Source organism: Onychomys torridus, chromosome 14 (assembly GCF_903995425.1).
Source record: "Onychomys torridus chromosome 14, mOncTor1.1, whole genome shotgun sequence".
Lineage (NCBI taxonomy): Eukaryota > Metazoa > Chordata > Mammalia > Rodentia > Cricetidae > Onychomys > Onychomys torridus.
The window spans coordinates 15,860,626-15,875,452 of NC_050456.1; the positions used below are offsets into that span (position 1 = coordinate 15,860,626).

The 14,827-nt window shown below is 37.7% G+C and overlaps 1 protein-coding gene across 9 annotated transcripts in view; it reads right to left on the reverse strand.

Moving 5' to 3' along the window:
- The window catches only part of Nova1 (NOVA alternative splicing regulator 1), a 127,113-nt gene extending 112,578 nt beyond the window's left edge, over window positions 1-14,535 (reverse strand). For 4 of the 9 annotated variants that reach the window (XM_036205371.1, XM_036205370.1, XM_036205375.1 and 1 more), the window contains exons 1-2: window positions 13,794-14,535; window positions 12,070-12,213 (exon numbers count right to left, since the gene is read on the reverse strand). In XM_036205371.1, the coding sequence (XP_036061264.1) occupies window positions 12,070-12,213; window positions 13,794-13,929 (280 nt within the window). In that variant the 5' untranslated portion in view covers window positions 13,930-14,535. Of the gene's footprint in view, window positions 1-12,069; window positions 12,214-12,570; window positions 12,729-13,214; window positions 13,646-13,793 lie in introns of those variants that run through there. The other 5 variants (XM_036205377.1, XM_036205372.1, XM_036205374.1 and 2 more) reach the window with 5 other exon arrangements.
- Window positions 14,536-14,827: the final 292 nt, after the last annotated feature.

Genomic DNA, 14,827 nt, shown 5'->3' on the forward strand with positions numbered 1-14,827 from the left:
AAGTAGCAGCCTCTTCTTCAGCACTGTAAATGCTAGCCTTCCAGTGCCTTCAGCATGCCATCTGAGATGGATGCCAACCTAAGCTGTCACATACGGCATATCCATCTCATTATCACAGTCTGTGTTTTCATATGCAGTGCGGTTCTGCTTCTTAAACAAGATGTCAAGTGTACAAACATAGCTGAAATGGGTAGAGCTGTAGGAACAGGATACCTTCTCTCTTTAGCAGACTTGGTAAGTAACTCTAAAGAACTATTTAAATATTACTATGAAGAAAATATGGTTGAAAATGTTCAGTCCTGTAACATCTAAACACAAAATAGTCATTCTAAATGCAGGCTTGTTTAAAAAAAAATACAAAGTTTAAAGTTATCGTAAAATAATAAAAACAAAAAAATAAATTTTGTTGTCAAAACAATTGTATTTGCTGCAAAAATGTGACAGTCCTGACCCACATTATCCACCACTTCAAAAGCAAGGCATGACATCATACTATATTATGAAAGCATGCCAATAATGTGAAAGACAGGAACAGGAAAAATTTTATAAAGATTTTTTTAAATATTGAATTAAACCTTGAGTTAAACAACTGGTATTATTGAATCTAAAATAGCACTTAAATAAAGATTACACTTTGAATATTTTTATTTTAAATCCCCATCTGGTGCTTAATGTCACTTCAGATGTTCAATTTTTAATGTTGTTCTATACAAGTAGCCAATAATTTCACAAATTTTATATAAAATGGTAAATTTTAAACTAAATTTCCAAGTGAAAAAGTGTCATGTTTCTTACAGTCATTTTTGAAAATCATTTGACACTGATAACTGTATCCATTAAGATTAATCTTTTATAAACTTTACTTACTGAGGATAAAAATAATATTGCCAATTTTTAGTAATAAAATAAAATTGTAAACAGAACAAGGACATCACAGAAAATCCACACCAAATGAATGACTCGATTTTCACTTTCATTGTCCCAACACAGCAGTATTTCTGTAATGGACTACAGCTTTGGTGTCTTGGTGGCATCTACATCACACATTTAAAAAACAGAAAACACACATAAATGTACTCATTGTGCAAATCATGACATTTCATCAGCTTAAACACGTAACTTTTCACATGCCAAAAAAGCTAGACAGGACTATATACTCAAATAATTTAAGAACTGGGGGAAATATTATCACACACACAATTTTAGCTGTTGGGTGTCAAGCAAATAAGTTAAAGAAACTAATGGGTCAGTAATTTTAAGCACGTGAATAGACAAGAGATACAAATGCATGAGTGTCAAATACAGACACTTTGAGAACTTTGCTGCATAAGCTTGTAAAACATTTTTCATTGACACTTGTTCTTTTTTTTTTTCTTCCAAGTTTGGCATATAATTACTTCATTAAAGACAATTTGCATTTTTTGACATCTCTTTTGTGTTCCCTGTTCCCTCACCTTTTCCACTGCCTTTCCTTTCTAAATAAATTCACCTCTGATTCTGCCTATAGTTTTTATGTAGAAAATTAAGCTCTCCAATCTCAAGATAAATTCTGTGTTCAGACAACTCCGACAGTCCATGGCACTGGTTTTATAGACAGATATATTTACATTTCCACAGACAGACTTTAAATGGTACTGACACTGTCAGTCATTGGACAGATAAACAGGTGGATTTTTAAAATCTTACCTATATTTGTTTCTTATATGTACTGCATTGTTTCTTACCCACACAAATATCTATAGTACTTCCCCATGACCACCAGCACTACACAGAAACAGCCAATACAAGAAATGTCATAGAGCTTCTGAGCTCTAAATAAGCTACCCACTGGCAAAACCCATTTCTTACCCAAGAAATGCAAAACTGCCCAGATATCCCTGGGTTTTTTTTTTTCATATTTTCATGTTTATGTATTTTTGGTTTCTTTGCTTCAAATGACCCTCCTAATGTTTTCCATCAAGAAAGTTAAAATTTAACCCTCAAACTCCTGTGAGCTTCTCAGTGAAATCTAAAGACTCTTCCCAAACCCCTCTAATGAGGGAATTCAACTTCTCCACAGAATTCTCCCATTAAACAGTTGCCAAACATTCCTATAGTCAGACATTACTGATATGCGTTTAAAACCTTGTTTCATATCCCATTGTTGAAAATAAAGTCATCAAGCCATTGTATACTTAATTCCATCCCAAAGAGGGCACATAGGCATCCATCAAACTGTTAGACTATATATATGCTGAGGCTGAAAGGAGCAAGGGACCAGCCAGGTAAAGGCATATGATGGGGTTTTGACCCACTATTCTACAGTAGCTTTTGGTTTCTTGTTTTATGTTTGTTATTTTAATATATACAAAACGTGTTTAAAAACAGGCTAGCTACTAAATCTTAGCCATTTCATTAGTTTATTGTGGCAAAAATGGACTTAATGAATAATATTGCATGTTCTTTAAATTTTAAATATTAACCAAGTATTGAAAGACTTGTTTTTGATATTTGATATTGCAAGACTTGGTGCATTTGATATTGCAAATTCACCTTTCCTAGACTTCAAATTTTAAAGAAATTAATGTATTATAATATCTTAATAGTCAATTAAGTGAAAGCCCCAAGTAAGTAGGTTATATTCTATGATATAGCTGGTATACATTCTTCTTAATTAACAATAAAATTAATTTGGTCAGCCAATATAGTGATATTATAAATTCCTCCAACAAAATTACAAATATTAACTTCATCACTACAGACAGATAAGAACACAAAACTACATCAAAAATACAAAATCTAACACTCCCATTTTTATGTTACTTTACTTTGTTACATTATTTAGTTAATAATGGTGATTTCCAAAGTATAATAAGAAAAATCATTAGGGGCCATGTAGACTCAACTATAAAGTGAAAGAACTGCATAATCTCACATACAGATACTTTCAATCTCTTTGTTTAGTAAATCTAATTAGTTTATGTTGCTTAAGTCAGTTTATATTAAAGGCAGTCTCCATTTCAGACATGGCTTTGAAGGGCTCTCCAGAATGATGGGTGTTAAGTTTCCTTCACACAAGACTACAATGCTCAAAAGAAAGTAAGATAGGTCTCCCACACTTTATTCTTCTTGCTTAATTCTCACCAATTCCTGGCCTATCCAAATTTCTTCTTCTTCCTGGAATTTCTAAGCACAGGGTTTAACTTTTCCAGAAATGCAGATTTTGCTTATACATTATACACACACATAAACGCACATACCACTTGCACTCCACCAAAGTAAGCTAGAAATGCCAAAAAAATACTAAGAATAGATTACCTTCTATATCTACCCTACTGATAGTATAGAAGTACTTCATACAGGAACCATCCACCCATCCATATTCACTTACATTTCTAGTATGAGCTGTGATTAAAACACTGGCCTGCATATTGACCACCATGGCCTTCAAGAGGGTTGACAAAAATCCCACACCCAATGCACCTTAATCTAAATACACATCTGTTGAGTGAAGGCAATCACTAAGGTCTTTTGTTTAAACTTAAAACAGTGTAAGAGAATCTTCAAAATCACATTAAGTATTTAAATAGCAATGTTAAAAAATACTTCTTAAGCACACATCACAAGGAAAGTGGCATAAGAATGCTAACTGACAGAAAAGTGGAAATTTTAAATGAAATAGGTCTTCAAAAAAGACAAGAATAATATTTCAAATTAAAACGTACTAATTAATAGAGGTAATTTTAACTTGTTATTTTGTACTTAATCTTATTCATTTTCTTAATCCTAATAATATATCCTTTTAAAACCATTATGATTACTGAGTAAAACTTGACAAACTTAGGAAAGTTTTTTGTTTGTTTTTGTTCTTCTAAAAGTTGCAAAGCATGAACAACTCACATAATCCTTGGAAGCAAAGCTTGACACAGAAAGTCAACATTATGGTTTTGTTTTCGTTTTAAACAAGGTCAACACTATTTTTAATGGGAGAAAGTTTTCCCTGAGCTAAGGAAACCTGGAAGCAAGGAAAAACAAGCTCATAAATGAAGGAAGTACCTTCTCACTATAGAAGTCTAACTACGCTTAACACACTGCCATAGTCAAAGAGACCTACTGTAGGCAAACAGAAAGCCACTGGTCCAGACGGTCGTTATAATGTATAATGTACCTTCTACTGAATGTGTGCAAGGGCAGAAGGAGATGCCACTGGACCTTCTCAGGAATAAATCAACTACAAAAATACTATTCACAAGACAACCACACTGAGTTTTTAATCTTGGTTTTTGTAAAAATTATATGTAGACTTTAAAACAAAGGGAAAGAAAAAGAACATATTCTCTCAGTCATATCCAAAAAGGAAGGAAGAAAGAGTAACGTAAAATAGTGAAGTTCTGACTATAATTCAATAGGAAATCAGGATGTTTACTCCAAGGAAAGGGGACAGCATGATTACTGCAGGCCTGTACACAGCACTTCAATGCTCCCTGCCTTTCTCAGCTCTAACCCTACGCTCTGGAGGATGGCGTGCCTAAGCTCCCCATTTTCACATAGTTCCATGACTCCACTGTCGCCCAAAACGCTTTAAATAGAGAGCTTTAGACATATTACATTTCTGGTAAAGACACCACAAAATATAAACAATTAAATCCAAAATGTGGAGGCAATAACAAAGCATAGTTTTTTAGAGTGCAGCAACAAGGGACTAGATTCCTTTCAGGAAGAAAGGATACTCTGTAGTGACCCCAGTAACAGGACAAAATAGCTGTCTACACCAGCACTAATGGGAAGCATTTGATACACTCAACAATTGGCAAGAGAAGATTCCAGAAAGACTACACTTAATGAAACCAAGACGGTTGTTTTTTGTTTTTTAATTACTTTTAAGGGTGTTTTCATGATTGTCAATATTAGGGGAAAAAAGTCTTATTTAAAATATATAATGCAAGACAAGCCATGTGACAAACTCTCTAATAAATGTTCATTTATCTGCAGCATCTTTTGAAATAAACAGGCATTTAAAAGATGAAATTGATCTAGAACTGAAAAACTATATTTCTAAAATATTTGTTAACAAATAAAGAGGAAGTAAAAACAGGTCCACTATATTGTTCTGTGCTACAGAAATAGCTACACCTTTCTTCCCTTCCATTCCCACCCACAAAGAACATACCTTAAAATGCAATCAACCCCAATCTTATCCTAGAGCAGTGAAATATTCATTTAGATGAAGACCACTTTCCTTAAGATCACACTGAATTTATCACAACTAAAAGGAACACAGGGTTTGAAATCTCAGTTCTTGAAATTGAGTGAAAATCCTTCCTATGAATTGCATTATGGGGCCTCCAAAGTAAAATGAGGCAAAAAAAAAAAAAAAAAAAAAACCTGTGAAACGGAAAGAGGACTTATTTCTCCAAACTTCAGAGAAAGTATGTGCACAATTTCACAAGAAAAAGAATATCCTCTAAAATATAAAAACTGCCAAGTATTCAGTAAAATTTACTAAAAAATATAGGTAATACTGAACAGTAAAACACAAAGTAGGTCCACAAACAAGAAAAATAACAATAATTTTAAGTATTTACCAAATAAAACTAGCTCAAGAATTGCAAAAAATGTATTTTCCATACTAAGTAACAGTAGCTGAATCATCTTGCTCTTACAAAACTCAAGATGCTTTCATTTCTCACCTGGTTCTGTCAATGACGCTGGCAGACCCTGCAGGATGCAGCAATGGATCAATGATAAAATGCACACAGTGCTTGTGCACGGTCAAGATCTGCCAGGGACTGATGCCCATATCATGGTTTAAAATTCTCAATACTGAAATTATCTAAAAAGTTATCAGCAAAAAAAGATAGTATTCTTTTTTGCTTTGCAGTCTCAAATTGTTTACTCTTCCTCTGTGTTCATCAAATCTTTTAAAATCATAATGAAGTATGTATGTAAAATAGTCGACTGTCATTTTATACGGTCAAAATCTAAGAGTTCATGGAATCAAAACTGAAAAGAGAATCTTCATGGAAAAATGAATGGTATATACAATCAGTGTAAATTCAAAACCTTAGCATCAACAAGTTACAGTTAGTGTGTCCTCAAAAAATTCATATTAGCAAAACCAGCAGAAAGTCTGGGGACCAATTGCTCCCTATGCTCTTTAAGATGTTTTTCCTGTATTTGTATTTCCACTACTTTCAAATGTAGTAGCATCTTCCCAGATTCTCTGTCAATGTTAAGAACTATTTTACATTCAAGGGCCTATTAATACACAGGATTGTAATAAGATCCTTTTGTTTACTAATATGTGTGAAAGCACATGAAAGACATAACTGAAGTTTACATGTGTTAACTTATAAACAAATAATCAAATATTTACCTAAGATAATAATTGACAAATGATTACTTTTTTTAAAGTACAAGGTATTTCCACTCACTCATGGTTTAAAAAATGCATTTGCAGAATTGGACGTTCAGTGCATTTTATTTTTGTCTGGACACTGAAGAAAGCTCGGATCCTTCCATTATTTGAATTCCATTAGATCACTGGAAAATCATTTCACCTACAAATATTTTCACATTAAAAGTGTGAGCATGCTGTTTCTTTAAAGATGGAGAAAATGGGAATTTCAATGACTCAATCATAAAAAAAAAAAATTATTGAAAAGTATTGCTTCATTTCTCGAATGTTGCGATCTCTACCATGACACTTCAGTCTCTGAGGGTCAGGTTAATTAAGCTGCACAGCAGCTGCGATGCAATGGTGAGACATGCACTGCTGCGGCGCCTGCCAGTCCATTCCAATTACCTGTAGAACTCCAGCCCCGGACAAGTGACAACCAACCACCTCTCTCTAGTCACTTGCTCCCTCTGGTTTACTGATAAACGTTAGAACCAACCAACCTCTTTCTGAAAAAAGACTGCAAAGCTGAATGCACCTGCTGCAAGCTGCAGGGATGAGTCCCAGAGGGATGTTTGTCAGTCAGACCTCTGCAGATGTTGTTTAACTTTATGCTAGCGCTGTATCCAAAGATGGAAATGAGATGGCAATCAAGCACAAATCTCCAATCACCTTCCCTCCAGCTTCAGACTGAAAACTGCACTTGCTCCTGAGGTTTGCGCTGTAAAGCTGTATTAAACTAAGAGCAACTACGACCGAACCCCATCATTTTATAAAAGATGTTTATTAAGTGCTGAAGTTTAGATAAAAGGTGGTATAACATGTCTGATAAATGGCACTGACGTAAACTAAATTAAAAATAAACATCTTATTGGCTAAAGCAAAATAAGTAATTATAATGATCTACAAGTTGTTGACTGGTGGTTTGCTGTCAGGGGTTTCTAGCGATGCCACAAATTACTTAGCATTTCTATACTATGGATCATTTTTTCTTCTTGGTATATTAATATGAAGCATCCTCAAAACACACATTCAACTACTTCCCCAATTCACTATTCCTGAAATCATATGGCATGGTGTCTGTAAGGTAATGTTAGATTATGCCTTACAATATCACATATTTCTAGTGAGCTATTTTTCTAAAACACAGAAGGCTTCAAACAACACATTTCAAAGTGACATTGTGCCATAAAAACTCATGAAAACATCAATACAATAAGCTAATGACTTTTAACAATTTTTTAATTTGGTGGTAGAAGATCCAATGTAAAAATGAAATAAAAGTGAACAAACAAAGAAGACACCTAAGGCATGTTATGCTAATTCATATTTCTAGAAACCCCTTGCCACAAAGTATTTGCATTCATGAGATTAGTGTCAAAAGTAATTTTATATGTTCATAAATATTATGGCATACCAATAACACTCTTTCATGTGTAAAGAATTCCTACTGTTAAAATATGAAAATAAAGTATTAAAAATGAGAATAAAGCAAAATTTCAAGCAATACTATTGTCTATGTGAACAGTATGTTTCCTTCACCTAAGCATTTGGAAAAGTGAAATATAAAGTCACCCACAACAGTAGGTACTATATCAACATAAACATCACAACTTTAAGATCATAGAGAAAAATGCTTCATGTACAGTAACTCTCTGGTACCAGTGAAATCAGAGCTGCAGAGAGTGGTCACTACCAAATTACACCAACCAACAAGTTCTGAGATCAAAATAATTTATTTTCTTTACATGTTACCATTCTACCTATGTACTGATCTTGCCTTATAATGTGTATCAATAAATTTCTAAGACATTTTGCAACTGAGATCAAAGAAAAACGTATAGCTTACAATTCTGAGAAGCTGTGAGGAAAATGATATCCACAAGGTATTTATTACCAGTATCACCATACTTTACCTTCAACCATATAAACAAAATCTCTACTTAAATTTTATTTCCTGTGTGTGTGTGTGTGTGCGTGTGTGTGTGTATCTTACACATTTCAACGCCAAAAGTTAAATAAACAACTGAATTTTATCCGTGTCAAAACAAAAATGGTGCAATGCAGTTCCTTCACTGAAAGAATTTTAACTTACAGTCGGCTTTTTCACTATTAAAAAAAAAAATGGGTAAAAGACTTCAAATTTTTCGTAAAGTATCATCTAAATTAGATATCCCTAAAGTCATAATTTGATGAATCTAGAAGCAACATATTCAAATTTTAACTTAAGCAACATAAAAGGAAATATTTTATATTTAAAATGATTCAGTTTTATAAGAATATATACTAAAACAATACAGAATACACATGAATAGATTCCAACATTACAGGAAGAGTCCTGTTTGATTGGCATATGGGATGTCTCCAGTGTCACAGAAGAGAAACAGATCAAGTATGAGGTGTTCTAATATTCAAGGCACTCATGAAAATATTTATATGTTCTTTATTATTCTGAACCAATAATGAATGTATTCAATACATTTCTCTAATAACAAGCTTGAACCTTGTATTAAATTTTAACAGATAAAATCAATCTATTAATGAAAATAAAACATCTTCAGATGACAGGCAAAAGAATTAAAAAATAACAGTAGCTACCCTTCTGAGAATGTAGACAGTAATTCAGCCCCTACAGCAAGAAAGCTGCTTTTTACCACAAGCAGCTCTATGTAACCTACTTATAAAAGAATACATAAATTTAAAGTCAAATTAGATTTCTTTAAGTTAGAAAAAAAGCTACATTCCTAAGCCACCAATGACAAGTCTGCATCTTGTAAGATTAAGTCTTAGGAAATCAATATATAGAAGAAATATATAGAACACAAAGTAAAATCTACTTGTAGATCATTTTCTTCTGATTCCAATGATTGAAATGCACAGTTCAACTATGCACTATACAGTTCCCCTAGTCACTTCATACACGACACACTGAAATACATACAATATTCAGCTGTATAAACTTTAAATTCATATAATTTATTTTGTCTTCTTCGTTTTGACTGAAGTTTAAAAATCATCAATCAGAAATGTAGGTTGCTTTATGATATGGCAAAGATACAATCTGACCAAAAAGACAAACACATTTATAGAAACTGTATTAGCTACATGTGTCTATCATTTGAGTTGAGGTATATTAAAATGTTCTAAAGGGTAACTACAATCTGTGTTAACCCTCTGAGAAAAAGTTTTGAAAAATACAGTAGTATTTTTACTAAATGTTTAGCAATACACTTATATTGGATTTCAAATGTCAGGTAATTTGAGTAAATCCAGCAGTTTCTACAACTGAGATGCAATTTTATCCCAAATATACTCTAACCAAACAAAAACCAGGAAAATGTCTCACTGAAATCAACCCAGGAATGTCCATTCTGGCAGAACAAGGCAATCATAAGTACACATTTGTGTGCGTAGGCTTCTGTCTACCTGAGAGACACAAAAAAGGGGCTGCGAAATCACTGCAAAAGCCTATAGGACTTTCTTTGTAACCCCACAATGTGAATCATGGTTTATAATTTAGTTCATCTGGGGATGAGCACAGACAGTATCTGTCGTGTATAAGAAGGGTAGAAAAAAGGCTCAAAGGCTCGTAGAATGACGATTACTAAGACCATAGATAATTTTACCAGTTCTCATTAACTATGAAGAGAAAGCCCATAGGAAAACTGTAGATGTGTTTGTCCAAAGAGTTAATTATTGAATTAAAAATCACATTTTAATACAAACTATTCAGAATTCTTAAAGCTTCTTAGAAACTACAGGGATTTGTTTTATCCTTAAAACTGTGTCATAGTCTGTATCGACTCCCACCTGTTAGAGGCCAAGAATAAGCCATCTTCTTGCTGATGCTTTAACTCATAGTTGATCAGGTTACGTCACTACACTTACAAGATTTTATTCAAAGCATTGCAGCTTCACATTTCCCCCCCAAATATTCTTGAAATATATACATATATATATATACATAAATATATACATGTACTTATGTATAACATCTTCAAACTATAAATACAATAAGTAATTTTCAGGTAACAAGGAAATAATGTAAAAATAAGTGGACTAGAAACAAAAGACCTATTTCTTAGTGCACCCTTTCCAACACACTAAAAATAAACTACATTCAAATGAAAAGGCATTTAATTTGGTATTTGGAATGTCCTGGCTAAACATCAATTTTCTGTAACACCCCTACCTATCTGACAGTACCTCATGTATAATGCAGAAAAGCGTTTTCATTTTCATCTATTGACAGGGTATTTAATTTGCCACTGCAGCTCTTCCTCGAACTATCGTGTTATTAATTCTGCAATCAAGCTCTTTTGAGTGCTTTTATTTAAACTAAGTATTTTCACAATCCCACACTGATTTTTTATTGTAATATACCTGTTCAGTGCACCACCATGAATATGGTAAACTTCCCAACTGCATCAGGAAAGTTTCGGAGACAGGGAGTAGCTAACTTTAGAGGATTGCAGTAGCTAACAGGTTACATGTTAGTTTAATAAACAATATTTTGCCAAAAAGTACTATGTTCACCTAGTACAGCATCAACCACTCCAAAACCCCCTCCAGTAAATGGTCGGTTTACACCACAAATGATTAGCTGTGAAGAAGAAGCCTTCCACGGTTGAGCCTCCATCCATGCCAGTGTCTGCTGTACCAAAGAGCTCTTGGTGAATTAGGATCTCTGAAACAACACTGCTTTCTTTACCATTAGGAAAAAAAAAAAAAAAAAAAACCTAAGCAGCATAGCTCACCTCAGCACTGAACTGATTTATTTGTAGTCATCACAGTAAAACAACCTCCAGAAATTACAGAAAGCTTTATCTAAGTGAAGCAAACCAGCTAACGATATTGCACCTGGGGTTGTACTACTCCACTGTGATTTCACTACTGAAAATATATACGTCGAGTAACAGAACTAAGGAGAAAGATGAACATGAAGAACTGTACAACACAAAGGGAGGGAGCCCCAAAGTAAAACAAAACATAGCAAAAAGACAAAAAGCAAATCCACACAAGCAACCCAGGAAACCTGCCATAATCTAGCAGGTTACTGTACCACGCTGTAAAGTATTTCGATCAAATACGGCTCTTAACACAAATTCTAAAACACTATTTTACTTCTTGCACGGCAGAATAGGGAATTTCATATCCCAATTACATTACTGAAGTATTTGAAACATCTAAGAGACAACACTTGTCCTCCTTACTTCATCCAAGGCCAACAAACAAAGCAATGAAGCAGAAAGAGGTGCATAATGGAATCAGAAGTAAATGGTCCATTCTTTAAGAAGCCTCCCTACCCCCTCCTCTGAATTCACTCTCAACTAATTGTCATTACAATGATGTCTGTAAACTTCAGAAGAACCACATTCCCTCATGCCAACTGTCCAGGTTTCTATCTCTAATTTTTAAGTTTGTGTGCTAACAATTAGCATTCCAAAACACCCAGAGAATTGTATCACAATTAGTATAAACCACATACACAGTGTATCAATTAATGAAAAAAAAAAAAAAAACATGAACAACAATGGAAATAAGCTGGAAATTTTTCCACAATGTATGCTAATGTAGTAACATTCAAATCTCCACCATTTAAATTTTCCTTTAAGACAACACACAACACATGTAGATATTCGATGTTTTTCCTTGGGGAATTCATCAAACAATTTCTTCACCATTTCACCTACCTGGATAAAAATCTTTGGACTTAGACAGCTTGATAGTGGCTCCGGTTTCTTTTTGTAACTGAACAATTGTCTGTCCTCCCTTCCCAATTATAGATCCAGCAGCATAACTAGGTATGAGAACCTTTAGAAAGTACTGGCCGTCTTCTGAAAAATGTAAAGAAATACATTTGATTAACATGATCATTTTCAACTTTGAATCCCCCATCCACCCTCAAGAGAGAAAAACAGTAACTGGAGCAGTGGGCACATAGCTGCAGAAAACAGCAGTTAAAAATGCTTAAGGGATGAAAACCACCAATTACACTGAAAAACAAGCATTTACAAAAGCCTTCCCAGTTTTTAGGATTCACATGTTCTAACAATTTGCAGCACTGTAAAAACTGATGAGTAAATTCCAGTTGTTACTCCAAACCTGAAAGTCTTCCAATTCTGTGGTTACTATGGCAAAATGAAAGAAACTGACCCTTTAACAAAACTTCAGAGATTTATAAGATGACAAACCTTCACTTAACATACTGAAGACGAAAAAAAAATTCCAACACTGTAAATAGTGATCCGCTAAATTCTTCTGTCATAGCAAGCATAGAAGACTACAATTAATCATTGACTATATCCGACTTTAAGTATACAAAACAACCGTCTTCCTGCAAAACAGTCCACCCAAACTGTAGGGTTTATTCTAAGCTTTGAGAAACTGCGGGGGAGGGTGGGGGAGCCTCAATGGTGGTGGACTAAGAACGTAAGTAATCCTGATGTATTTCCGTAGCACTTCTAAGTCCTACTATGATCTTGTCTAAGCTCATTAATTAAAAGACCTTAAGAATCTTGCCAATACTAAAAAGCTTAGGAGTTATTTATCCTAAATACACTCCAAAGTGACCAAATCCTAACAGATAATGCTCCCTCTCCAAAAGAACCATAAAACGGAGAGAGGGGTCGATGAGCCATGAAAAAGAAAAATGAAATGTTTCAGAAAATAAAGCCAACTCCATAAACTTTTAGTTTCCGTCAACCTGATCACGTCTTAAATAGGAAACTTCCCGGTAAATCCAGCTCTTTACAGTGAACGAGCATTCCGAATTTTGCGAGGTGCCACTCACAAGACCCCCATCCATCTCTAATGTATATGCTGGAGATAAATTCACCTCTGCTTCGATGCATTGGATGCATTGTTAAGATGACTCCAGTGCAAATGAAGAAGCGATAGCGGTCCCGTTATAACTCATCTTCCGAGGAAGCGCAGGATGTTAACTAACAAGTCACCGTACCAGACACCCCCCTCGTATGCATACCCTTGAAGACAAATCAATGCGATATTTGTACCGACCATGTAAGTGCGCTCAGGGCATGCACTCATCAAGATTTTGCATACTACTTGTGGCCCAGAGAAAGGGGATGGACAGAGGCAAAAGTCTCCGGTGCCCCCAGCATCTGCAAGCCTCTACCCAAGTGCCATTTATTTATTTATTTGCTCAGACTGTTAAATGCAGCGCGCATCTTCAGGCGGCCATCACCTCTCGCGGGGGGCGGCCTCGGGAGCGGACCCTGTCGCCGGGGCCAGCACCGGCTGGGGCGAGCGGGTCGGCTCGGAACCCCGGGTCGCCATCTTGATGAGACGGGGCCGGGGCAGGTGCAGGGGAGGGGGCGCGGGACGGCCGGCGGCGGCGGCGGCCACGGCGCGGGAGGGCGGCGGGGACGGGGCGGGAGGCGGAAGCGATACCCACCGCCCGTGTTGGTCCTCTTGGTGCTGCCGGCTTCAGGGGGCGCTTCTAGCGGCCTTTTCCGCGAGTCCGGCGGGTCCAGATCTATGGGAACCCCCGTATGGGTCCCGTTCTGCTGGATGGGAGCTGCCGCCATCATGCTTGCAGTTCCTGCCGCTGCACCGGGAGAAGCGGCTCCCTTTTGTTTTGGCTTTTTTTTTCTCTCTCTCTCTTTTTTTTTTTCTTTTGCGTTTTGGGTTGCTAAGGTTTTTTTTTTCTTTAATCGGATCAATAGCAGTCAGAGGCGGCGAGCAGTGTGGCTGATGTGCTCACTGGGGAGGGGGCAGGGCGCGGAGCAGCTGCAGTGCAGTGTCGGCTAGGAGCGGGAATGGAGGGGGTGTGGGAGCCGGAGGGTGAAGAAGGAGAAGAAAGCGGCGGGCAGAGCGGGAGTGAATGAGCGGAGGAGGCGCGGGCGGCCGGGAGGAGGGCGAGTGAATGAGCGGGAGGAGGAGCGGCGGCGGGCGGCCGGAGCGGCGGACCCGGCTAACGCGGCGCTCGCTCCCGCTGCTGCCGCCGCCGCCGCTGCTTGGGCGCGTGTGCCGCCTGCGCTGCTCCGCGCCGCTGCCGCCCGCCCGCGCTCATCGTGGCTCCCGCGCGTGGGGGGCGGCGGATCGGGCGGGCGGGCGGGGGCCGCGAGGGGCCGCGACTCCCACACGCGCCGCGCGGGGCCGGCCTCCGCGCCGGAGTCTCCGCCTGCGGGGCCGCGGGCGGGCGGGCGGGCTGGCGGGCGCGCGCGCGGGGGGCGGCGGGGGCGCGCGCGGGGGGGCGGGCGGGGGCGCGGAGCCGGCCGGGGCGCTCCCGCGGGGAGGCGGGGGGTGAAAGGTCGCGGGGCCCAGGCAACACGGCTCAGGCAAACGTCAGCGGCTTGCCGCGGAAACCGAGGGGTCCACAAAACGCGCTAGGCGGGGAGGCGGGGCCGTGCCGGGAGTGACGGCGGCACCAGCCAATGAGAGGCGAGAGAGGGAGGCGGGCGGGATCCTGGTCCAGCTGGGACTCCC